This window comes from Thermobia domestica, chromosome 2 (genome assembly GCF_964235325.1).
Source record: "Thermobia domestica chromosome 2, izTheDome1.hap1.1, whole genome shotgun sequence".
Classification (NCBI taxonomy): domain Eukaryota; kingdom Metazoa; phylum Arthropoda; class Insecta; order Zygentoma; family Lepismatidae; genus Thermobia; species Thermobia domestica.
Window position 1 is genome coordinate 135,046,077 of NC_137455.1, and position 25,804 is coordinate 135,071,880.

General features: G+C 35.9%; 1 protein-coding gene across 1 annotated transcript in view; it reads right to left on the bottom strand.

Moving 5' to 3' along the window:
- Window positions 1–369: 369 nt before the first annotated feature.
- The window catches only part of tsu (40S ribosomal protein S12 homolog tsunagi), a 34,618-nt gene continuing 9,183 nt past the window's right edge, over window positions 370–25,804 (bottom strand). Inside the window, exons 2-5 of the mRNA XM_081746271.1 lie at window positions 12,686–12,823; window positions 10,829–10,965; window positions 2,351–2,475; window positions 370–619 (exon numbers count right to left, since the gene is read on the bottom strand). Coding sequence (XP_081602397.1) covers window positions 592–619; window positions 2,351–2,475; window positions 10,829–10,965; window positions 12,686–12,823 — 428 coding nt within the window. The 3' untranslated portion in view covers window positions 370–591. The remainder of the gene's footprint in view (window positions 620–2,350; window positions 2,476–10,828; window positions 10,966–12,685; window positions 12,824–25,804) is intronic.

The window sequence follows — 25,804 nt, forward strand, 5'->3', positions numbered from 1 at the left end:
ATATATATATAGTTGCACATGTTCATTACATTAAACTTCTATGGGATAAAATGTTTCTTCGGTGATAAACTTTGCCATCAGCGGTCTTACACGCCATGCGAAATTCAAGTTCAGTCATTTCTCGGAGGTTGGAGCACCGCTCCATTGTAACTTGTGAATATGAGCGAGAAGATAGGCCTTTTCTTTTGCTATAGATTTCTGAGAGTTTTGGTCTTTATTAGCATATGGAATAATCTCGAGTAACTAACTATTTTCCGCGAATGAAATAACATTTAACCTTGATGTGAAGTGTTCGTGCAAAATTTGCGTACATCACACATCATCTTGTATATTACAATTCTATTTTACAAGGAAGTAAAACAATACGTCTTCATTATTCTAAAATATTTATAATTCCCTAGATATTTCATTATCAAAAGTTTGACACAGTATCCGACAACACACAAAAAAACAATAAGTGATATAACTGAAAATAAATACAACTATTAGAGTCTTTCTGTTACGTAATTTCATACACCCACACATTCTTTTTCACACACATAACGTCCGATATAGTCTTCAACAAATTCCGCTGTGTCCACATTGCACATTTCATCGGCGTCGACGAAGTCTTCTAGGCCTGAAATTAACACTCACTATAAATACACAATATAAACAAATTACCACCAAATTTAATCAAGTAATTTCTTGTTTCTTCTAGAAAAGTTACGTAGTTCATGGATATTTTTCATACTCTTCAAAATCTCGTTTTAGATTAAGTAAGATGTTTGATAACTATGCTGCATAGAACTGTTACTTTTCCATCAACTATAAAAACATTGTCATTACACAGAATGTTGCCAAGCAAGGTTAAATGGCATTCCAATTCTAAGCCCTACGATCTAAAAACTAAGAAATATACAAGATTACATTGAGCTGCAACCTCGAAAGTTCTATCATACAACGCAGCAATATTACTAGTACAGTACGAGAAGAGGCCAAAAACATCTTAAACTTCACCGTGGTGTGGATATGTTTTGACTTAAATGTTACATAATTGAAAATTGGTATCTTAATAATTATTTCAAGTTATACCATTACATGTTGAATTGGAGTTAGAACCGTCATGTTTAAATTGAGTATTGAGCTACGTCTTCGAAGAAATGTGAACAAACAATCCGTGAAAAGATATCAGGTCTGTATAGTAAGGAATGTCCATCATATACTGTTCAATATGCACATATGGGTGCAGGAGTGCGGAATGAGTTAGAAGCAAGACGTCCATCCACGACCAAGGAACCATGTTTGAAAATGTAAGTATCAGTTAACTTTTTAGCTAGGGGGTGAACATTAAAGGGGCCAGTGTACAATATATTTCATGACATACTGCACATGTCCAAGATGGCTAAAGGGCGGGTTTCAAAACTGTTGACACCTTGTGTGGAATGTGCACCAGGCATGTTGGACTATAATACAAAAAATATTTTAAGACTTCTTGGATACTTCATGAATCAAAGTCATGAATGAAAGCTGGGTATTTATTTATATGATTTTGAAACAAAAGAAATGATCAAAATATTGAAACATGTCTCATTAACTATCTCCAAAAAAGTTTAGGTTCAACTGTCATGCCTGTATTTTGGGTATGATACTGATTACTTGCAACAAAAAGTTGGCTATCAAAAGATGCATTGTTGCTAGCTGACAATGCACATGTACACCATACTACAGGAACAGCCGCTTTTGTTCGTCGTCGTTACTATTAACCACTACCTCTTATATCGTGTTTACCCTTTCTAAGTTTGAAGGAATATTTACGGGAAAGACGTTTTCACGATGGTGGCGAGGTCATTACTGATGTGAAGAACTGGTTTGCTGACAACTGCAAACTTCTACAAAGCTGGTATTAAAGGACTGTTCCATAGACAGAGAAAGTATGAGGATGTAGATGTTTGGACGAAATTTCACATCTGGATTATATGACTTTTAGGCCTCCCTCTTTTGACTTTTTAAAAATAATTTTAATAGTTTTTTCAGCTTTGTTTAGTTATTAGAAAATTTGTCTGTGCAAAGCTGTAAAATATATTACTTCTAAATTTATTTCTACATACTTATGATACACGAATCGCTTAGATAGCAAAATGTATGGTACAGAATCTGCTATGGAATTTAAAAAGCAAAAAGAAACAAACCTGTAATGTGCGAAAGTAACAAGCTGAATTTAATACGTTTTCACCAGATGGCGCTTTTTTGTAAGTGGCTCACTTTTGGCATGCACGACAAGTTTAAGTTTTTTAGACAGAAAAGTTAGTTCATATATTATATATAAATAAAACTCTCTCTACATAAATATTTACACAAAACTACTTACTTCTTTGGCCCTTTAACGAAACACCAATCCACACCTATGGTTTGACCTAATATTTCTGTTCCATTTAAACTGTCTTTTGCACTTTGGGCTTCTTTGAACGTCTCATATTCTACCAGCGCATACCCCTATGAGTAAAGTAAAAAACAAAGGATACCAATGAAAGCAGTGGCATATTACACTTAGTTAATGAGATAACTTACCATTAAATAAACGAATTAAAATTCTCATTATTGTGAATGAAAATTTTTAAATTTTCCGAAAAATATATATTAAATAAAAGTACTTCCCCGATGGTTGCTTTCTGCTAATAATAAATAAATAAAAGAAGGGTACTTCGGATTCCACTTTAAGCAACAGTTCAAATCCTACATAGCCTTAGTGCTGAAAAGAAATGTCACAATCCAATGAATCAGTCAATAAACTGAAGTATGAACTGAACAATAAAATCTGGGAAAAGGTTGTTACAATCAAATAAATATATAAACTAAACTAAGGTACTACTTTATAGCAAAATCAAAATCTTGAGTGTTACCTTGGGGTTTCGTGGCTATTGTATTATATCGAGTGTGCCAAAAATCCGGGCCCATGGGGCAACATCCTTACGAGTAAAGATACGAAAAAATGTAAAGAGAAGTTGTTGGAAATAGGTGCTTTTCAATCTGAAATGGTGGAGTTTTGGAATCGCACCGTATACTTTGGCTCCACATTGGTAAGGGGCTCTTGTTAAACGAAAAACGAGTTCGCGGTAGTTCAGTGGTAGAGCGTACACTTCTGGTGCATGTAACGTAATAGCCCCAATAAATAAGTTGAGTTGATTTTGAGCTTAACGTCCCGTTCAGCAGCGAGGCTATATGAGACGTGGACTTACTGATTAACGTGGACTCCGAACCCTTGAGTTATCGCCGGGTCTCCTGCGTACGCTACCCAATAAATGCATTTGTATCTATTTATATATGGAAATATATGTAAGAGCACGATGATAATACTCTGCCTACAGAGAGAGAATCTATTGCCGGAACTTAACCGTGCCGTACCGAATTTCCAATAACTTTGGATTTCGCACGTAAGGACTTAGGGATAGATAATTGGACTAAGCCTATTATAAATGGTCTAAATTAATATGTTGTTTTCTATTATTTCTTAAAATTTGTGTAAATGGGAAAGGAAGTTTTATGGTGCCATTCTGGTATAACAAGGGCAAAATTATTCATATATTTGGTCAATTATTCATATATAGTTTCAATATAATTCGTTAACCTTGCTTTGCCACGAGGCCCTTTTACCAGGTATCATCTTGTGCTCACTATTTTTATAAAAGTTCAAGTGTTGTTTTGAAATTATTCTGGGTATTATAGGTAACGTATTTATGGTGAAGAGTAGTACATGTACAAATAATACGATTTATATATTAATATTTTTTATCTTCGATTTCTTCGTAACACCTGTTGCTGAAAGTACAGAACAGGGTTGCCTTGTTATTCAACGCGTAAAAAAAAAAAAAAAAAAAAAAAAAAAAATCTTCTACTCGTTAATAAATATATATATATTTGCAAAATTTCGTTACGTAATTCACACGATATATATGTATTTATTTAGACCCGTGCTGGCCTCAAGTTTATTTTTAAAATTACTGGAGGCATTGCACGCTACATGCATAGGGTCCCTGGTTCGTCCCAGCTCACGCCAAGTGAATTTTGTGATGAATCATCAACGTCTCCCTTAGCCTAGCTGACATAAGCTTGGGGACGTAAAACTTAAAAGACCTGATTTGATTTTGATGAAAACAACGTTTCTAATTCAGCAGGTTTTTCAAACGTTATATTAGCACGCCACAATGACACGATGAACATGCATACGGTTATATGAGGGGAATCTAGAACACCTCAAGTAGTTTTCTCAAGGCTTTATTGTTGATATGGTGAGGATCCAAAAAAACAGCAAAACAGCACGCTGAATTGGCAACGTCGATTTTTTTTTTTTTTTACATTGGTAAGACGTCTTATGTTAAAGAAACAGAGTCCAAACGGCTCGCAAACAATTGAAAGAATTCTACCATTTTAGATTGAAAACCATCTATTTCCAGCATTTTTTAAAAATTCATAACGCAGTTGGCCTATGGCACTGTACTTTTGATATACCCGGTTATTATCTTTTAACCGTCTGTATAGTTCCATATTTTTAACCATTATTTTCAATCAGAAATTACTTTTTAATATTTTTATTATACATATGAAAAATCTACGACTAAAGAACAGTACTTTTTTGTAACTTATTGGAGAAAAAACGCTTCAAAGAAAAGTGAAAGCGGATTGATTGCTGAGAAAGGTAAATTACATCGCATTAAATTAAATAGACTTTATCGCTTTATTGTGAATACAGTCCAAATGATCAGACGACGACATTCTCCTAATCTCATTGTTAGCAATTCATAGTTATTTGAACTGAATTGTTCCATATGCATTTTTGCATTTACACTTTGTGTGTTTTTATTGCATTTTTTTATTATGGTGAGTTAGCTACACTGAATCTTTATACAGAGATGGTGATCAGAAAAATGGAAACACCTGTAGTTAGCAACACGTCAGATGTATGTGTTGGCAGTGGTGTCGTGGCGCCCGCAGCGCCGGACCGCTGGTGGTGGTGTGTTAGGTCGGTCTCCATACTACATCAGGCGCAGTGGAACAGCAGTGTCCAGTGGCTGCAGCAGACGGAGGTAGTGTAAAATGGGAAACCTCTCAGATTTTCAAAGAGGGCAAATTGTTGGTGCGCGGTTATGTGGAGTGAGTGTGACGGCAGTGGCTACTGTGTTAAGTGTGTCGCGTGGGACAGTGTCGAAGGTGATTACGGCCTACACAACACACGGGAAAACCACATCGGGGAAGCGGAACAGCGGGCGGAAGAAAATCATGAGTGACAGGTCACGCCGGGTATTAAAGCGCATTGTCACGCAGAACCGTCGTGCCACTGCGGAGCAAGTGATGGAGGAACTTAATCAGCACCTCCCCCACCCTGTGTCGAGAATCACAATCCGCCACGAATTACATGACATGAACTTACGGGGTCGTGTTGCACGGGCCAAACCGCTCATCAGGGACCATAACGCTTTCGCACTCCGCAAATGGTGCCGCGACCATGCAACATGGACCGTTGAAGACTGGAAACGTGTGATATGGTCGGATGAGTCATCCTTCACCCTATTCCCAACCACGGGCCGTGTTTATGTGTGGAGAACGCCCAAAGAAGCTTATGATCTGCAGTGTCTCCGCCCAACTGTGAAACATGGCGGCGGCTCGGTTATGCTGTGGGCCGCCATATGATTTCCATTGGGTCCTGTGGTCACACTTAGCGGACGAATCACTGCCAACGATTTTGTCGCAATTTTAGGAGACCACTTGCATCCTATGGTCCGGATGTTGTTCCCGGACAATGACGCCATCTTCCAGGATGATAATGCACCCATTCACACAGCTGGCGTTGTTACAGCGTGGTTTGAGGAACATCGGGATGAAGTTCAACACCTCCCCTGGCCCGCCCAATCCCGAGATCTCAACATAATTGAACATCTGTGGTCCGTCTTGGAAACACGACTCCGGTGACGATTTCCACCTCCATCCTCTCTCACAGAACTGGCCGATGCCCTGCACGAGGAATGGTGTAAAATTCCACTTGCTACCATTCACGACCTCTATGCCTCCATCCCACGTCGCATCAAGGCTGTTCTGAAGGCGAAAGGTGGCCCGACACCATATTAATCTGGTAAGTTGCAATTTCGTTCAGGTGTTTCCATTTTTCTGATCACCATCTGTATATATATATTAACAAATACTTTCAATCATGAATTCAATACTTGGGACAAAACGAGATTGTCAGGACAATGTACATGATATTAGCTGTATAACATCAACGAACGATTGCATTTTTTATATGAACATTTTATAAAAATACAATGATGCTATTCGCACGTTTGAAACAACGAATGGAGAACGAAATAAACCAATTTTAGTGGGCAATCGGACTGATTTACGGGAGCAATATGTTTGCTGTTCTGATACATATTCCACCTATGAATGAGAAGACAAGAATGGGGAATTCCACTAAAATACGGATTTAATATTTAACTTCAATAATAAATGTAAAAAAAAAAAATGATATAAAATGCCTCGTAAAATATTGCTTGAAACATGTTTCAATATTTGGAGATATCACGAAAAGAAATACCGTTCGAATTCTGTCTCGAGAGAGAGAGAAAAAAAGCTTATTCGTCCACGTCATAGGCGTCCCTACAATCGACGTCTATCTTTGCTCAGCATAGATAGTATATTAAATTGCACACTTATATCTTTACACAATAGTGCAAACAACAGATAACTATATAGTTAGGGAAGAACGATCCATCGCAACATCAATTACTGCGGAGCTTATTTAAAAGAAAATACAAAAAGTACTAAAACAGGTGTATTGGGTACTTTACCCACACCAAAAACCTCCCATAATGAAAGGGAGTGAACTGAAGAGGTAAGGATAAGCCCTTCCTGCTGGTCTAGTGGCTAGCGACCATGGTGCCGGATTTGATTACCGATAGAAGAGCAAAAAAATTTAATTTAACCATTATTCATTTTCGGCAATCATCCGTCTCCTTTAGCCTGAAGAGCATAATCGTGGGACGTGAAACTAATTTCATTCCGCTTTTTATGAAGAGTTAACGTGAACTAGCTATGTGCAAACTTTGTTGAAAAACAACCTCAAATACATATTATTTGATTATCGATCTTATTTATTTGAAATATCTGTAGGGGGCCACAGTGAAGCAGCAGTAGACCATTCACCTTTGGTGCGTGGAGTACTTAGCTCGATTTCAGCTTGCGCCAAGTGGTGGACAAATACCGTGTGCCTGGGTTCTCGGTTTCCTTCCTCTTTCTTCATTCCACGATTTCATTCATTTTCCTCATTACCGTCTTACACGACATAATCAGGGGAAGTAAAACTGCAAGATTTAACTCTCAACTTATTTCATTTTTTCGCATCTCGAATGCAGCGATACATATTTAAGGACAAATCTATTCTTGTTTAATTCGAAAATTAGGTTGATTTCATGAGAATTTACGATATAAAGGACCCCGCACTTTTCTTATGGAAAGTGGCTTTCGGCTAATGTTGTTGAAACTTCGCTGGTTGATAGTTCTTAACATGTGGATCAAAAGTCTCAATGGGCACAAAGACCGAAATCCACTCCTTCCCCCCAAAAAACCGCCTCCAAGTAGCTGGGGGGCATTGAACTGATTTCAGCATGTAAAACAATTTGTTGTTTTAATCAACTCAACAAGGACCCCAAACAACCACATGTTAGACTATCAAACTACCCCACTTGACGCCGCCCTTTGCCCCCCACATTCCCCCCCCCCCCCCGCGAATTACCTTACGGATGTTCCATATTACTGTAGTTTATAGTTGCGCGTATGTGTTGAAATACCTACAGTTTTGGTCTCACCGACGGTATAATGGGTTTCACGTATCGCTGATTACGAATCTGAGGTGAGAGTTCTAGAATTCAAGATGGATGATCAATATGGCGGATTAAAAACACGAAACTCCTGAATGTAGCCACAAATAGCTGTTTACTAGGGTATTTTGGGTCGTTGGTTACGAATCTGAGGTCAAAATTCTTGAATTCAAGATTGCAGATCCAATATGGTGGATATAAACGTCGAAGCCACAAATCGACTAGAGTGTTTTTAGATCGCTGTTTAAGTACGCAACATTCCTAGATACTTCAGCCACCATGTAGAATTATTCTGCACCCTTGCCCTTTACCAAAACCCACCACAGATATCTTAATGCTGAACGGTGTTAAAATAATTCATCAATTATCTGTTCATTATTTTCATCATTTCGGTTTGCAGCATCTAATGTGGTACTTAGCAATGAATCATCGGGATATCTTATATTCTGTAAATGTCGTGCATGGCCTAAATACCACAAGACACTTGCAACGTGCGCACATGTACCTAATGTACAAGCACCGCTTTGACATGTACAGTAGTAACCTTGAATAACATTTTGATCATAATCCTGGTCATCTTCATCATTGGCTACATATGCTATGAAAACTTGATGCTTAGTTGCATTGCGGAACCTTGAGTAGAGACGTATGCGCAGGAATCCCGGTTCAGTTACGTTTTCGTCAAGCTGGAATTGCTCATCCTTATCTCGTATTAGTTTATCTTGGACGTAAGAGGATGAGAGATCTACTTGATATGTGCCTACAGTCAAATCTCGTAAGTAGTTTAAGTTAAGTACAGAGAAATCAATTAGGCCTTGATCATTCAGCGGTACCCATTGACCGTTCCTTCTAATAAGATTATCTACCTCCGCTCTTGCTTTAACAACGTTCGGCATGATTCATCTATTTCTCATTTCTCTAGCTAATTCAATGGTTGCATCTTGCATGAAAATAACGGGATGGTATCTGTTCAAAATAGCTCCAGCTATGCGATAGAAACTATTCAGTTTCTTTGCATGTTGCAGATTCAACGTCTGTGCTAGAAACTTAAAAACAGATCTTAGATGCCCGTTTCTTGCCTCGAGTATCCATCGACTTTTTGTAACTGGTCGAGAAGTATTCGCTTCTTCTGTTGATAGTTGTCTTTCACGTGGTAGTAGGAGTGCGGGCATTCTATGATCAATTCCTAAATATTCCAGTAAAGGAATTGCATCGCGGTATCCTCTGTCTACTAACACAATGACCGGGATTATGATCAAAATGTTATTTAAGGTTACTACTGTAGATGTCAAAGAGGTGCTCGTTCATTAGGTACATGTGCGCACGTTGCAAGTGTCTTGTGGTAATTAGGCCATGCACGACATTTACAGAATATTAGATATCCCGATGACTCATTGCTAAGTACCACATTAGATGCTGCAAACCGAAATGATGAAAATAATGAACAGATAATTGATGAATTATTTTAACACCGTTCAGCATTAAGATATCTGTGGTGGGTTTTGGTCAAGGGCAAGGGTGCAGAATAATTCTACATGGTGGCTGAAGTATCAAGGAATGTTGCGTACTTAAACAGCGATCTAAAAACACTCTAGTCTACTACGATTTGTGGCTTCGACGTTTATATCCACCATATTGGATCTGCAATCTTGAATTCAAGAATTTTGACCTCAGATTCGTAACCAACGACCCAAAATACCCTAGTAAACAGCTATTTGTGGCTACATTCAGGAGTTTCGTGATTTTAATCCGCCATATTGATCATCCATCTTGAATTCTAGAACTCTCACCTCAGATTCGTAATCAGCGATACGTGAAACCCATTATATCGTCGGTGAGACCAAAACTGTAGGTATTTCAACACATACGCGCAACTATAAACTACAGTAATATGGAACATCTGTAAGGTAATTCGCGGGGGGGAGGGGATGTGGGGGGCAAAGGGCGGCGTCAAGTGGGGTAGTTTGATAGTCTAACATGTGGTTGTTTGGGGTCCTTGTTGAGTTGATTAAAACAACAAATTGTTTTACATGCTGAAATCAGTTCAATGCCCCCAGCTACTTGGAGGCGGTTTTTGGGGGGGAAGGAGTGGATTTCGGTCTTTGTGCCCATTGAGACTTTTGATCCACATGTTAAGAACTATCAACCAGCGAAGTTTCAACAACATTAGCCGAAAGCCACTTTCCATAAGAAAAGTGCGGGGTCCTTTTACATATATTTGAAACTGAAAACATGTGCGTGGTGTGAGAGTGAAATAGTGTTTGCCCTAATTATGGTATTTATGATTTAAATTATTTTTCATGAAATACGAAGTAAAAGCGAATATACATTAGTTGAGGTAGTACAAAGCTAATCTGTTAACAAATCGGTTGTAATAAATTTAATTAGGTATCTTTACAGTTTGTATCTGGAATAATTAAATATTGCACACAGTGAGGAAGTTTAATAACTAGTGTAGACCATAATTTAAGCCTGTCTCTAATCGTAAAATTAGAAGAACACAGTATACTCTATCGAACTCACCCAATGCAGTCACGGGTATTATAAATTTTTTTTATGGCAAGAGTGACTTTGCTTTAACGTTAAGTGCTAGAAAGAAAATTATTATACGTACAGTTTTACAATAAATCCTCAAATAATAATAATAATAATAATAATAATAATAATAATAATAATAATAAACAAATCAAACTCCCTCTATTTGCTCTATATCCAGATAATTCCTTAGACTTTCGATATTCTTTGACAACAGTTACGTAATTTCCGCAAATATGGCGCAGGTCGTTTTCCAGGGGCGGAGCTTAAAGGACTTTTCAAAGTCCATTTATTTCGTTAATATTCTATATATAAAAGAAAAATATATATATATATTTATTTATTCCGCACGCTGTTCTTTTATTTTATTTTATTTAATGTGGAAATCCCCTTCTTAAAGGGATGTGGATAGCGAGTGTGACAATAGTGCAGACTATACGTACTTTCAAGAATCCTGTCCGACGATCTAGATTTAAATGCAAATTCTTGATCTCTCCAAATTCGGAAAACTTTTCGTGTATATCATCTTCTTGGGCTTCCTCATGAACTCCGGTGACGAAAAGGATCCATCCTTCAACAGCTGGAAAGAAAAAATTAGCACATGACTCCAAAATTGTATTATCTAAGAGAAGAACTAACTTATTGTGAGATTTTATTTGCGACATGAAGAATGGAACCTACTTCTGATGTGGGCCCCGAACCACGACCGGGGCTTGAATGCGGTGAAGTTGGTGGATGACATGCAAGTAATTATACAGTGCGTTCCACGAATAACACTAAGGCCCGTCTCCTGAAGAAACCAAGGCAGATAGAAACATGAAACCTTTTGTAACCTTCAAGGGACATAAAACAAAACATTATGCTGATATGGAGAACCCCCCATGAAGTGTGCTCAAGGGGGTTACGGGGGATAACTAAAAATTTTAAATAGCAACCCCGGCCGTGTTGTCTCGTTTGAAAGGTAATCGTGTGTAGAGACCAATTTTGGAAACCACATGTCGCTAACGTATCCCTATCCAACATGGCGGCCATCCGTGAAGTAGGGTCGAAGTAAGTTCCACGCATAAGATTTTGGAATATAAAAGTAGACTTGAATTAGGTACAGATTATATGCCAACTTACGCTTAGAAATTTTAACAATCTTTCTCACTTGAAATTCTGATTCCTGAAAATTCCTTACAATTCTAAGCTGTCGGCTCTCTTCTGGAGTCTTCTTCACGGAAAATATTAAAAAACCTATGAAATAGAATGGTTTCACTAGGAAAGATACACTTTGTCAACTGCTGCTTATTTTTAATTACCAAAAATAAATAAATGGAAAATGCGGCGCGAAATGAGCAAGAACAAGTTCGATGACAAATTGTTAGGTCTGGTCGAGATCCAAGAGGTATTTTCATGTTACATCTACAAGAAATTTGGAACGGATGGAATATTTTTTTAAAACAAGAATTCAATCCGAGTATCATCTTCATACACTCATTAAAATTCATGAAATAAATATCCAGATTCGAAATCATTAATACTATATTAGGGAACGTTAGCCTAACCTGTCATTGTGAAACTTTTCGCTGTTGTACATACTTTTGTACTTTTAATAATTTAACACAATCTGGGATTTTAAAAGATAACATGTTTTGTTTACGAAATATTTAGTACAGGTGAGCTAACAAGCAAACGTTCGAATGAAGTCAGAAAAAAAAATCTTTGATTTTATTCGACATGTCTAAATAATTTCTCATGCAGAGTTCTGCAACTCAACTGCCACTGATTTGACTAAATATGTATTTAAAACTTTCCTCCTCTGTAACATTTTGCTTTTCTGCCAAAATGGTGCACTGTTACTTAAATGCGTGTAACTTAAGCCCTAATTTAAGTAGAAATACATGTTATTTCAACTGAATTAGATGACCTTTTCTTCGGTAAAAGTTATTTGTTGCTTGACAGAAAAAAAAAATGTTCTTTTTTGTTTGTTTCTTACGAACGTAATAGAATTCGTTTATGTTAAGATATATTTATGGTTTTCATTTCTCCCTGTTAATTCTCCATGCCTCCTCTGTTTATTATATTACGAACACTCTTAAGATTTAAGGGTGAATATTCGACACATTGATTTTATCTATAGAGGGCATCGAGCCTTTACTTTGTCTTTAGCCTAAACCATAAATATGCAATCATATGATTATAAGCGTGATCAAGGTAAATTTTGAGTTTGTTACGCAACTAACTGGCTATTTACACAAATAACGAAGTTAAGCAGAAAATAAGGTAACTTACTGCAACAGCATATTAAAAGTACTTACACCTCTGTGGTCCAGGTTCCTCATCACCATCCACTTCCATGGATTCATAGTCACGTATATCCTCCCTAGCAGAATTATCAGAGCCAAAGCCTCGACCTTTTCTTTTCTTTGCTTTTTCTTTAAGCCTTGCTATGCCCTCTGCAAATAAAATTTAGACAAGAAACCAGATGCAATAATTATAATGAATAAAAAATATACGTTTATATGTTTGTACTGTAAGAGAGTTTGAATTTCTCAAGTAGTAAATATACACACATATCGCACACGTTTATTATGTTTTACATTAAAAAAAAAAAAAAATGTAAAATGCAGAATGCAAATGGCCTGCGCTTGATGCCGCTCATGATGTATGGAGAAGATCCCATTCTATGTTCTTTATTTAATATTTTAAAAATTACTAATAAATACAGCTGGCTGGTTTAAACCAATTTTTTAAACGAATTATTTTAGTAAAAAAAAAGTGCGGTTTTTAAACAAATAAGAACGTAGTTTCCGTAAGATAAGCACGTCATTTAGATGCCCATTCAGTAAAGGCCTGCGCCTGGGAAAAAGGGGCAAGGTAAAGATTCGGAAGGCACCATTCTGATCCTAATTTGCAGATATTATTCTAACATTCACTTGGTGCATGGTAAGACTGAAGCAAAACCTTAGTTTTGTAGGTCTTAAATGCTAAGATAAGCATTAATGGTTTTTTGCTTTCTTCTTTATTCTATCAAGAATGAAGGAAGGACAAAACGTTCTGGATTGAATATTTTATTTTCAAAGAAGTAAAATGAAATATCTCAGTTCAACGTCCCACGTTTATGTCCTGTAAGCTAAGAGAGACGATGATTAAAGCAAATGACTGGTGTGGGAATCGGTGGAATGAGAATAGGGAGGAAACGGGAGTACCCGAGAAAACCCACGAACACGATGTTGTCCACCACAAACTTACTTGGTTGGAGATCGAACCAGGGACTCCACGCACCAGAGGTAAGCGCTCTACCAATGAGCCTCCCTTATTTTCAAAGAATTATTGAAAATCTGCTTCTATATGAATTTGTTGTTACAGAACAATGCTTCTAACAAGTAAACCTACGATGTCTCTTAATGCTCATATAAACATAATGTTTTTTCCTTCTGTTGTTACCGATGATGTGTTAAACGTTTGAGAGGCAAAAGACCTTAGAGTGATGAAAATTTGAAACTAATTACCTAAGTTGTTCCGTCCACAATCTGAATCTTCTGTCTAATGATTTCAAATTACTTAAACGTATAACTAGCTCTATGACTTAAAGAAGCAGATGGTTCATCGCAGCAGAATAGAAATTCTTTACTGAATTATATTCGTGCCAATCAATCCATCTTATTACTATTACTCACTTCAGCTTCCATCAATTCCATTCCATCCCACTGCACCCTTTTTTAACTCAGTCTTTCAGTTGTTGCCGCCAGTCTTTTCAAAGTTCTTGCACCTTTAGAAATAAATTCAGCCCTTCCTCTAAGCCTCTGTTTTATTGAGAGAAATTCGGGCTTAGGCAGAGGGTTTTCAGTAGAGATGTAAATGAGCGAACTTTTCAGGCGAACTTTCATTTTCGAAAGTTCGTTTCCGAACTTTTCATAAGCAACTTTTCCCGAACTTTCGCTTTCTTTTATTTACTAATTAGCGACATTGATTTTTATAATAACTTATTCTGAACATTGTGTGATGACTGAGCTAGCTATGTGTTATACAGTATAGTTATTTGCACCATAATGGTACAAGATGGACTGACACACATTGACATTATACATGATATGGATAAACACGTAAAACACATTATTGTAACCGAATCAGTGCTTTCCACAAAGAAAAAAATATCTAATAAAGTGATTAATTTTGTATTGGTAATGCGTGAGTTTATGATATAAACTTCTTTGTGCAAGTCAAATTTAAGTTTTCGGTTGTCAGCATCATGTAAAATTGAAGGTTTCTGCCGAAAACATACTGTTTTATGATATAGGCTTGGAATTTGAAATACATGCTTGTAACGCTCCGTAACGTCTTTTGAAAAAAATATGAAAATTATGTACTATTAGAAAGAAAAAAAAGAAACTAAAATAAATTTACTTCGATTTTTAATATAGCCATGTTATATACCAAAATGTTTGTAATTTTACAGGGATTTTTTAATGGACACTTTAAAAAAAATGAGCCGAACTTTCGGCGAACTTTCGCACGAACTTTTCATGTTTAAACTTTTCATGAAATTTTCCAACACTAGTTTTCAGGGAGAGACAGTGGCTTGGGATACACTAGAGGTGGCACCCTCTAGAATGAATCACGCAGATTCATTTTTGGTGTCAGGTACCTTAGAATTAGATATATATTGAGTGAACATAATGCATTACTCTCTCTGTGTGTGTATGAGAGAAAGAGAGAGAGCGAGAGAACTACATGACCTTTGGTTTTCCATTTGACCAAGTTACGGTCACTTCTCGAGGCCAAGAATGAGCTCAATCGAATTCGTACCCTCAAATTATGTTTATTCATTTAAAAAAAAGAGAGGCCACTGTTACTTCATTTCAACAGCATAGTTTGATGCATGCTCTTCGCATTAATAATGGTTTTTATGGTATATCTACTGTACGTACTTATTTCGTGAAGTGCTAAGCAAATAACACCCTGGAATGTATTAGGGTTTATTTAAATCAAGAGAAGTGATACATTATATAGATAAATAAAGGAAACAATTCATTTTAATGCATCAGTCCCTCTATAGGTTAGTTTCAAAAGAAGTGATGTAAAGTAGGGAACAGGGTGCTGTCCCGAGGCACGAACAAAAGCCCATTGGATATTTTACTAGAAAGAAAAATGAAATTCCACCCTATAAAAGCAAACAGAGTAACCATTAAAAACGTAAGGAAAACTGACTAATATTCCAAAAGTTAATTTTAATTGTATGGGTGTATTAATGTTCTTATTATGGCGTTGTTTTCTTTGAACTGTAAGGCGTATTTGACCATTCCTTTGAAAGGTGAATATTTTTTAAAAGTACCCTTCAATTTGCAGTTTATTTATAATTATCAATATCAAGGGAAAGGTCGGTAGTTAATGGGAATATAGTTCGTGTGAAGCATGAACGAATGTATCATTGATTTTTAACTTTCTGTTCGTGTTTAGCTCTTCCATGGATGCAGATCTTTTACTATATTTTTTCTAATCTTTCAGAGTTTCATTCCTGTTTCAATATTCTTTGTTTACTGTTTATGTATGGTAAGTGCTTACATTGTTATTCTATATAACTGTATAGTCATATATGTAATGAATATATATTGGTTTCTACACTTGTATTCTTGTGTATCATATTAGTAGTCTAGCATTATTTCTTCAATTTTTTGTGCTTATACATATCGGTCCTTATGCAATACACTGTAATTATAATGAATAAAATAAGTGTTCTTTGAATCTTACACTTACTGTATTTCTAATGTGTCCAAAGTACGAAATCTACGAATTATTGACAATACCTACGCATTATACACTATGTTTGAGATTTTCAGGCACAGTGGGAAATAAACTGCATTGGTTTACTGTTTTACCTTCCCCCAGGCAATGTACTGTATAGGTATAGGGCTATCTCCACCAGAGTGGGTGTTAATAAACAATGTGTGGCTCAATTGCAATGTCCACTACCCTGCGAACAATGAGTTTATAGTTTTAATTCTGTCACCCTTCATAGATTTGCTTGGTTGGTACCAGGCTTCGTACCCATGACTTAAAACCAGACTATGATACATAGATCCTCTATTAATTCAACTGAATAATGCCTGCAAAGAAACATCAGTAGATCCTTCCCAACAAACAAACATGCAACATGTTAAATACAATGAAATGTCTGAACTTACCATGCACGCTCGTGGAATCGCAGGAAGTTGAAGTTAAACAATCATTAATAGAAAAAGAACCTTTAATAAGCATTTACATATATATATTATAAGCATTTATAACATATATATATATTTAACTGTATATTTATAAACTATAAAAAATACTACTAATAAATATATAAAAGAACACAAAGCTAAATTAATATGAAAAAATAAGTAAATGTAATCTAGCATCTACCTAGTATATATTGTAGAAAATTTGAATATGAAGTAAATTTTAAAATCTTCTACTGAATTGGCTCTTTACAGTATCAATCCCTAGGAATTTTCTACAATACCGAACGAATTTGAGGAAAAGTATTTGCACAGTACAATGTTTACTTTCTATATGCACAGAGCACAAAATAAAGAAGGCAGTTACTAGTCAGTGGTTAGGTTGTAGGAAACAACAATTTGTTTCAAGTAAGTAAAAGATCCCTTCACATCATAAATGCAGAACAGAGTATAAACGGATGAGTTACTTTACTTCCATGGATATCATCATATGTTCAATAGATAGATACTGAGAACGAAATATAATAACTATAAGGAGTTCATTTTTAGAAAACAACAGAGACAAAAATAAAATAACAGCCAATTTATAGCTAATATTCCCCAAACTCAGATCGTTTAGTAATTAACAAATCACACATTTTATAGGTTACCCTATTAAAAAAAAATAAAAAATCCCTACACCAGAAAACACTGCTTCTGACTAGCAATTCGTTATTGTTGAGCTCAGCAGTTTCATTTCAAATTCTGCTTTAAGGAGAGGGGATAGGAAAATTGTCAACCGATATAGTTAGAGTAATAATATACAGAGCTCAAACTCACGGGAGCAATTCTCCGCCCTCTCCAAGTGACGCTCCTGATTGAGCTGTCAGTGTGAGTAAGATTAATCTACTGTTTAGTGTAGGAGAGTGATGACTATTAGAACTGCAGTATTATACTTCTCCGGAACACTATTTTTTTACTCTGCCTAATTTTTCTTAGGATTATCAACAATGCCTAGGCAAAGTATATAATATTAAGTATTTCCCAGTTTAAAGATTTCAGGCCTTGGTATTATTAATGCCTGATTTCCTACTTTGCCATTGTTTTCCATGTATAGTGCGTATTTAACGTTTCTATCCAGTAGGCTTTGGTACTAGTCATTAAAACTTTCGGTGGGTTTTGTCCTACTTTGGAAATAAAGGGGGGAACTTTTGTCCTGCTCTCGCTGTCCCAGTTCAGGTAAACACATTTGTAAAAACGGAAAAATGTAGTATGTTATTTTCGGAAACCAGTGTATAAGAACTCGAAATATACTGGGATCTTTCTTAAATCTTATGTGTATAATAAAGTAGAAATATAAAATGTGAACTGTGCTCTTTACCACGTCATACTCTAGGTGTATAAGGAACCAATGATGAAGTACCATGTGAAGGCAGTGTACAAATAAGTAGTGATGTACGATATATCCGTATCTGTGATATCGGCCACTTTTGAGAGTATCGGTATCGGCAAATGGACACCGATATTTACCGATGCGTTTTCCGAACTATTTTCAATTGGTTTAATATTAATAGTGACACTTACATTTCATCAATTTCTTTTACACTTAAAGTTGATCTATTTATCAATTGTACAATCGATTTCTTTATGCATGTGTACGCCTTTCATTTGCACTACTCGTACTCGACTGATAGTTTAGTCTCTCCATGCCAAATAGTGAAGAAGAAAAGCCGAAGGTCCTTAGTCAGGATCATGGGCACCAGAACAAAATTTTCTAGGAAGGGCCCATTTCATGGTCGCTATATTAGTCTGGTATTTAATATACATGGTTTGCTATATTACGTATATATTTTCGTTGAGCTAGTGGGGAAGCGGGCCCCACCCTGCCCTCCCCCTTTGGGCGGCCATGGCCAGGATAGCAGACCCGTCATTTGAATGCAGACAGAGATTTCGATTCAGAAGAAAATGCTATGAAAGAAACCCACAAAACGCTCATTTTGTCATTATTTTCTCCTATGTACATATTAGAAAAGATTAACAGCGCATGGGGATTACGCTGCTTCACATATTCTCGATCTGTGGAATAAGATGAAGTGGTCAGTCCTACGCTCGACCGCTTTTATCTTCCAAAGTGTCTACAAGTACCAAGGGCACTTTGGTACTCAATTTGGTACAAGCATCGGAGAAGAGACCACTGAAGAAAATTATCTAATGACCTGAGCAGGATTTTGTCTCACGAAGTTTTATGTGCATTAAGATAAGCTCCATGAGTTTGCTCCCTCCCTTGGGTACTGGCTCCTAGAATTATTCCTAAAGAAACATTGATAACAACCTGGTTCAAAGCTCGTGTCCTGTTCAAGCGCAAATTAGCAGCAATAAATAAATAAATAAATAATAATAATAATAAAAAATCAGTGATGCAACATGGGTAGCCTCAGTGGTTCGGAAGTTTAATTATACTGTATTTTACTTTTGTACACACGTACGCGTATATACGACTGGCAAGCTGATGATTCCATAAGTATTCGCACACACACAAATAAAAAGAAAAAAATTATCACATTCACTAAAACATTATCTACGTCGAAGTTGGACTTACACTGCAAAAGAGGGGCAATGAGTATGGGGACTGGGTAGAGCACCAGTTTCCAGCGAGGTTTCGTAGTTTCAAAATTGATGCACTTTATAAAATTATATAAGAAATATTTTGTTTATTTTTTCTCTTGCTGTGGTTGTATTTTCACACACACACACACACACACACACACAAAAAAAAAAAAAACTTAGTTGTAGTTATCTACGTATTAGAACATAAGTTCGTTCGATGCAGGCTTTCTCGTGTCTTACTTTATTAACACCAAGCGCGAACTCCTCGCTTCTGTCAACACTCGGGAAGATCCCGGCACTATGTCTGGTTGGCAGTGTTTTTTTAAGATTTGCTATTGAAAATACACAAGTTTATATATTCATACTTAATGTAAATATAGTTATGGTACATTGAGTAGTTCTGGCAACACATTTTTTAATTCCGTGAGGACGAAGAACTAGAAATTGCAATTAAATAAGTATTGCAGACTAACTTTAAGAATTCAGTCTATAACTGATGGATTCTTCACATAATAGTTCAATACAAAGCAGTTTAATAAGAAAGAACAGAGATTGGCAATTGTGGAGACTGACCATTCTGTCTGCAATTCGCACAGATTTCAAGCACAGTTCTCACCGCAATCGAGATAATAAAATAAAGTCAATGTGTCTGACTTGCATTTGTTTGCAATGTAACAATTTCGTATCTAAAAAGATTTCCAAGCGTTGATAATCATTCATATAAAAAAAAATATACAAAATAGTCTTACTAGTAGTCGAAATCATGTGTTGGTAACTTCACTCAAGAAAAGAAAAAAGTTTGCTGTTTCGAAGTATTCTGCTAATAAGATAAGCATTTAGTTCAGTAAAGAACGATTTTTTTGTATTATTGAAGGTGTCAGTCTGTCTAGAAAATACTTGTGTGCAGAGAAAGGAATTAGTTTCTCACCGGCTCGAAAACGTTCAGTGCAAAGCAAAAAAATAACTTTTTCGTTCACGTGAATAAACTAATAATTTTCCATGATGATTAAAAATCGGCGAAAATATACAGTTTGCCCAAGGAATGAGTTATGGTCGACCTGACGATCATAAGTTTCTTTTGGTTAAAAAAAAAAAAAAGTACGGTCACGGTATTTTCACTCAATATCAGTTTTTAATTAAAAACATTTTCAATGTCTTTTCTACCTTCCTCTGAGAGTTATGAAACATATATCTCTTTTCGTAAGTCAATGTCTTTCAAACTATCACCTAGAAACAATTGTAATTTTTAGTTCTCACTCTGTTCGTAGTACAGTAGTGGAAGAACTCATGTAGAGGTTATATCTGTCCATCCACCCGCCCTTCCGTCCGTCGCATTTTTCAAATGAGGGTTCCAATATAGATAGAATCATGAAATTGTAACACGGTTTAAAGCTGTCGGAGATATGCTCAAAATGGTCGTTCCAGGTCTCAAGGTTACCTTTGGGCTGAGATATGAGAGTGCAAACTCTCCACGAGAATAACATGAAGAATTGGGTGAGATTTTAAAAATAATCGAAAACGATCAATGTTAGTATTGAATTTATAGTTTACGGGGTCGCTGAGATGAATAGTGACATTTGGAAGCTGAACAAGTTCATCTCCCACCCCACTGCAGGTGGGTGTCGCATTTTAAAAATAATCGAAAACTACCAATATCAGTGTTGAATCCATTGTTCTCGGGATCACTGAGATGAATAATGATACTTTTCTTGATTTCAAATTTAACTGTCAGGTGGGGTAAGGGGGTTACATTTTAGAAAATAATCGAAAACTACAAATATTAATGGAAGTCATAGTTTTCGGGGCCGCTAACATGAATGGTGATATTTTTTATGCCGTTCAATTTCATCCCTGAGGCAAGGATGGGAGTTTGTGACATTTTAAAATAATCAAAAATGACGGCCATTAGTGTCGAATCCATAGTTTTCAGGGTTGCTAAGATGTACAGTTACACTCTTGATGCCATTTAAGGGGGGGAAAAAAAGTAAGAACGCCAATTTTGAGTTTAATCAATTTTAAACTCGTGCAAATTTTCTTCTAGTTGCTAACGAGAAGGGCGTTAATATTTTTTTCGCTAGAAGTGATCAATATTATTTCAATGTAAGCGAATTCCTCCAACACCGAGGCGTGAAGTGAACGCTCCAAAAATCGGCCCTGGCCTTACTCAAGATGTAATCCCAGCACTTTTCTGATGTTACCTACGAATAACAGGGAAAACTTCACTCGAAATAACCGATACGAGGATCACGTCGGTATTCGAACCCAGAACTTCCCGAATGCTAAGTCAGCGCGCTCTACCACTCAGCTACGGATGCCCAGTGTACCAGTGTCTATCTAAGTAAGTGTTAGTGACAGTTATCAATCTTTTTTATATTTTTGTGACTCTGAATTTGGACTCATTTGGTCTGTTGTCATGTAATCACAAACACGGTTACCTTCATTCGAGACTTAAGCAGGTACTTGAGCTCACAAACAATATATCGTAATGAAACGAGTTTACTGAAACTAGTTCACACTAAGTGCAAATTATATTATCGTTTATGTGCAATTTGTGCATGCACAATGTTGATCTGCAAGAACCAGGGTTTGAAAAAACTTTAAAAAGCCCAACCGACCTGGGCACATATGGGTTTTTTCAAAACATTTCAATGTCTTTGGGGTAAAAGTGTTAAATTGTGATTTATACTTTAAGATTATCATTGTCACAACTTACATTCACTGCTGTTTAAAAAAAAAAAAATGACCGTCATTTTGAGATTTTACATTGGATCGCCGTGAAAATCTATACAGCAAATTTAGAATGTCATGTGCGTCTACCCTCAAAATTTCAACTTAAAAGTTAGAAAAATGCACCCTGTAGCGTGGATAACCGAACCGCTATTTTGAAAAATGGCCGCCGTTTTGAAATTTTACGTTGGATTGCCGCCAAAATATACACGCTAATTTAGTGTCTCGTACTTATGCTGCCAAAATCTATACAGGAAATTTAACAGTGTCTCGTGCTTCTACCCTGAAAATTTAAACTTATAAAGACCGAAAGTGGTACTCTGTAGTATGTCTGGTACAGGCAGACGAACGAACAAATGTACATCGAATCATCCCAAGAGTCTCAGTAACGTTCGCAAATATGAAAACTAAATATATTAATATAAAACAAAGATATAATTCTTGTTTTATAAAATAAATGGTTTTATTGTTGAAGTTCACTCCCGATACTTTGTGCGTTCGATTACGGGAATATCCCGAGCACTTGTTGTAAGACGGTTCTTTCCAGAAAATTAATTTAAAACAATTTAAAAAAGATATTATTCATATTTTATAAAGTAAGTGTTTCAAAATGTCTTAATTGAAATTAAATATCTTCCAGTAAAATAAATGGTTTTATTGTTGAAGTATTCACTTCCGATGCTTTGTGCGTTCAATTGCGGGAATTTCCCAAGCACTTCACGACGAGTTTTTCTCGAAAATGGAGCTTTCTTTACTGTTCACTAGTACGGAAGTTTGAATTCAGCACTTGAAATAGTAAGCGTTACGTAGTCTTCGGAACTCCGAGCATTAAGCTTCTTAAATTTGACAAGAATTTTTACGCTATTGCATGTGTTGATTCTACAGCGTGATTATTTGAAGAGTAGCAACAAATAACAGTACTAAACTGTTGTTGGAAAACCAAATTTTACTGAAGAATACTTGTTACTATCAAAGATAACAAAAAATAATACTAATAATTTTACTAACGCACTACTTATTTACTGGTAATACCGGCACCTATGGCCTTAAACTCGTCAAGAGTATGAAAATAACGTCCCTTGGCGTGCACACTATTCATGTAAAGTATTTTCTAAAATATAAAATTGCATATTTTACTTCAAATAGGCTATAAGCATAATACATACATTAATTTGTTCTATAATTATCTCAAGCTAAGGTACATTTTTTTAAAAATAATTCATTCAGTGTATTCAGAACTTTATAAAGGTCTTAGGTTGAATGTTGTTGTATACCTTAACGTGAAGGTATCCAATTCACCCAAGTGATCACCTTAGTTGTACCAATAATATACTAACAAAAAGCTCAAAAACCTAGGTGGGTTTTAAGGTGAGTCCACTTGAGCAAACCTTGGTAAGAACTATGTTAGGATTTTTGCACTTCAAAATGCACAATGAATAGCCCGTACAGGCTGACCTAGAAGCCCAAAGAACAACTACGTTATTGGTGCAGACCGCGAAGAAATAATAATAAACTTTCAATCTAATGCGTTGGAGTATTCGAGTACAATGGACCGTTTAGGTAGTATACTGATAAGCATACATTCCTTTCTCATTTAGGTTGGGAGTTTTATCAGTATACCACAGGCAACGGTGGGTTAAATATTCAAACACATGAAATTGAAAATGAAAACCATATATTTCCACATATTATTACTTTTAGTAAAGGTAAATATGCCCCTACACAATGCGCTTCACATATTCTCGACCTACGCCATGAAGAAATCTGGGAAGTGAGTCCTATGGCCGGCCGCCTCTACCTCCCAAAGTACTCAAGAGTACCAAGAATATACTGGTATTCAATTTTAGAGGCTGAGTGCATCTCAGAGCATCAGGCAGTAGAGAAAATTCTTCAGTGTCCTGGCCGTAATTTAAACCTGCGCTGCCTTATTGGGTTTTTCGGATTTTTCCTATCCAGGGGTTATGCTGGGCTTTTATATTTAAAAATTTTTAAAAAATGTTCTGTTTCTACTTAAGTAATAATTACAAAGTTATCGTTACGCTGCGAATACTGTTTCAATCTCATTAATGGTTTTAGGAATAACATATTACGGTAATGAGAGCCTTTATGGTGTGATTTTACTCTACCGCGTATCCCAAAAGTTACACAACCCGCTGTTTCATATTCTGTAACTTTTAAACTAAAATAAATTGGGACATCGTTGTTGCATCGTAATAACGTTTTGTATGTAGAGAAATTTTTAAATGGATTAACCAACGAAATGACACTCATCTTCCAAGCACAATGGTAAGTAATGTCACTAGTGTCGGATTTCCTTTTTAACGAAATGTGTATGTTCCTCCAAAAAATCCGTTTGTCCACCTTACTATATAGCTTCCACGAGGGGAAAAAAAAGTTGAAAAACTGTCCAGATTTTTTTTTTCTTTAACTTGAAAGGCAATGTAAGCGGCAACGCTATGTTATTTGCAATATCTATCAGTGTTGAAGGGTGAGTCAAGTTTAAAAAAAAAAAATCTGTATATTTTCAGTTTTGTTTTTTTCTCGTGGAAAGTGATGTAATAAGGTAAACAGATAAAAACGTACCTTCCGATCCCATTTTCTACAAACTGTTGAAGAGTCAGTAACAATATTAAAAACCTACTTTTTCGGATTACGTCAGTAATACTTTTCAACACATTTCGATGCGTAACCACGCAGTTTCTCTTCTGACATTAAAAAAAAAAAAAAAAAAAAAAAAAAAAAAAAAAAAAAAAAAAAAAAAAACTGGAATCTGCTACACAAATGGATTTTGTGAAACACTTTATTTATTGTTTTAATTAGACTCTGATGACATTACTTACGACCGACGATAATGCCTCAATGATGAGTGAACTTCGTTGGTTAGTATTTTAGCTATATATAGGGCTTTATTACAGTACAAGAGCTGTTTCCCTATGTATTTTAGTATAACAATACAAAACGTATATATATATTGTTACGTAACGGGACAAGCGGGATACGTAACTTTTGGGGACACACGGTATAACATAGGAAGAAGCAATTAAGTACTATAATTTTCACTGTTTTCACTGGAAGAAAATGTTAACTTTATTGTCAGTAGGAATAGGAACTACCAGGGCAGGGCTTATATAAACTTAGGCGAAAATGAAAGAAATAAAGAAACTAAGGTGTAAAAGAAAGACGTTTAATAATGTGGGTTTTTTGAAATGTTTTTCAAAATAGAAACTTACCGTTTTATTATGTAATCTTTTATTACGTAATTTGAAGCCTATTTAATGTATTTTTCTTTTCAACCAGCAGAGAAGTCAAATTAATTTTTGTTATCTACATTTCATTTCAGATGTTAAGATGTCAAGTACACGAACTAGATTTTTGTGGAAATATTTCAATGAATTTTCCCAAGACAAGTCTAAGGCAAAGTGCAAAACTTGTAATGTACAGGTGTATCGTGGTAGCAAGGACATCAAGACTTTTAATACCACCAATATGAAAAAACACTTGCAGGTGAAGCATCCAGACTTATACCAGCAATTTCTAGAAGAATTCAAAGCAGCAACGAAATCTGTTTCGACTCCATCGACTTCCAAACACCAGTCATGTTTTTCCCAACAAACGGTGAATGAAAGAACAGTTCGAAAAAAAAAAAAAAAAAGTGTGGGATATAAACGACTCCCGTGTTCGTCGAATATCGTACAAAATTGGGGAAATTATCTGCATTGATTTGCAGACATTCTCTATCGTAAGCGACACTGGGTTTTGAAATTTGATTCAAGAAATGCAACCATGCTACAACATACCAAGTCGTAAGTACTTTTCTGAAACAATAATTGGAGACATTAACAGAGCGCGTTCCACAAAAAGACTCGAATTTCATTAGCTTTACGACGGACATATGGACAGCTA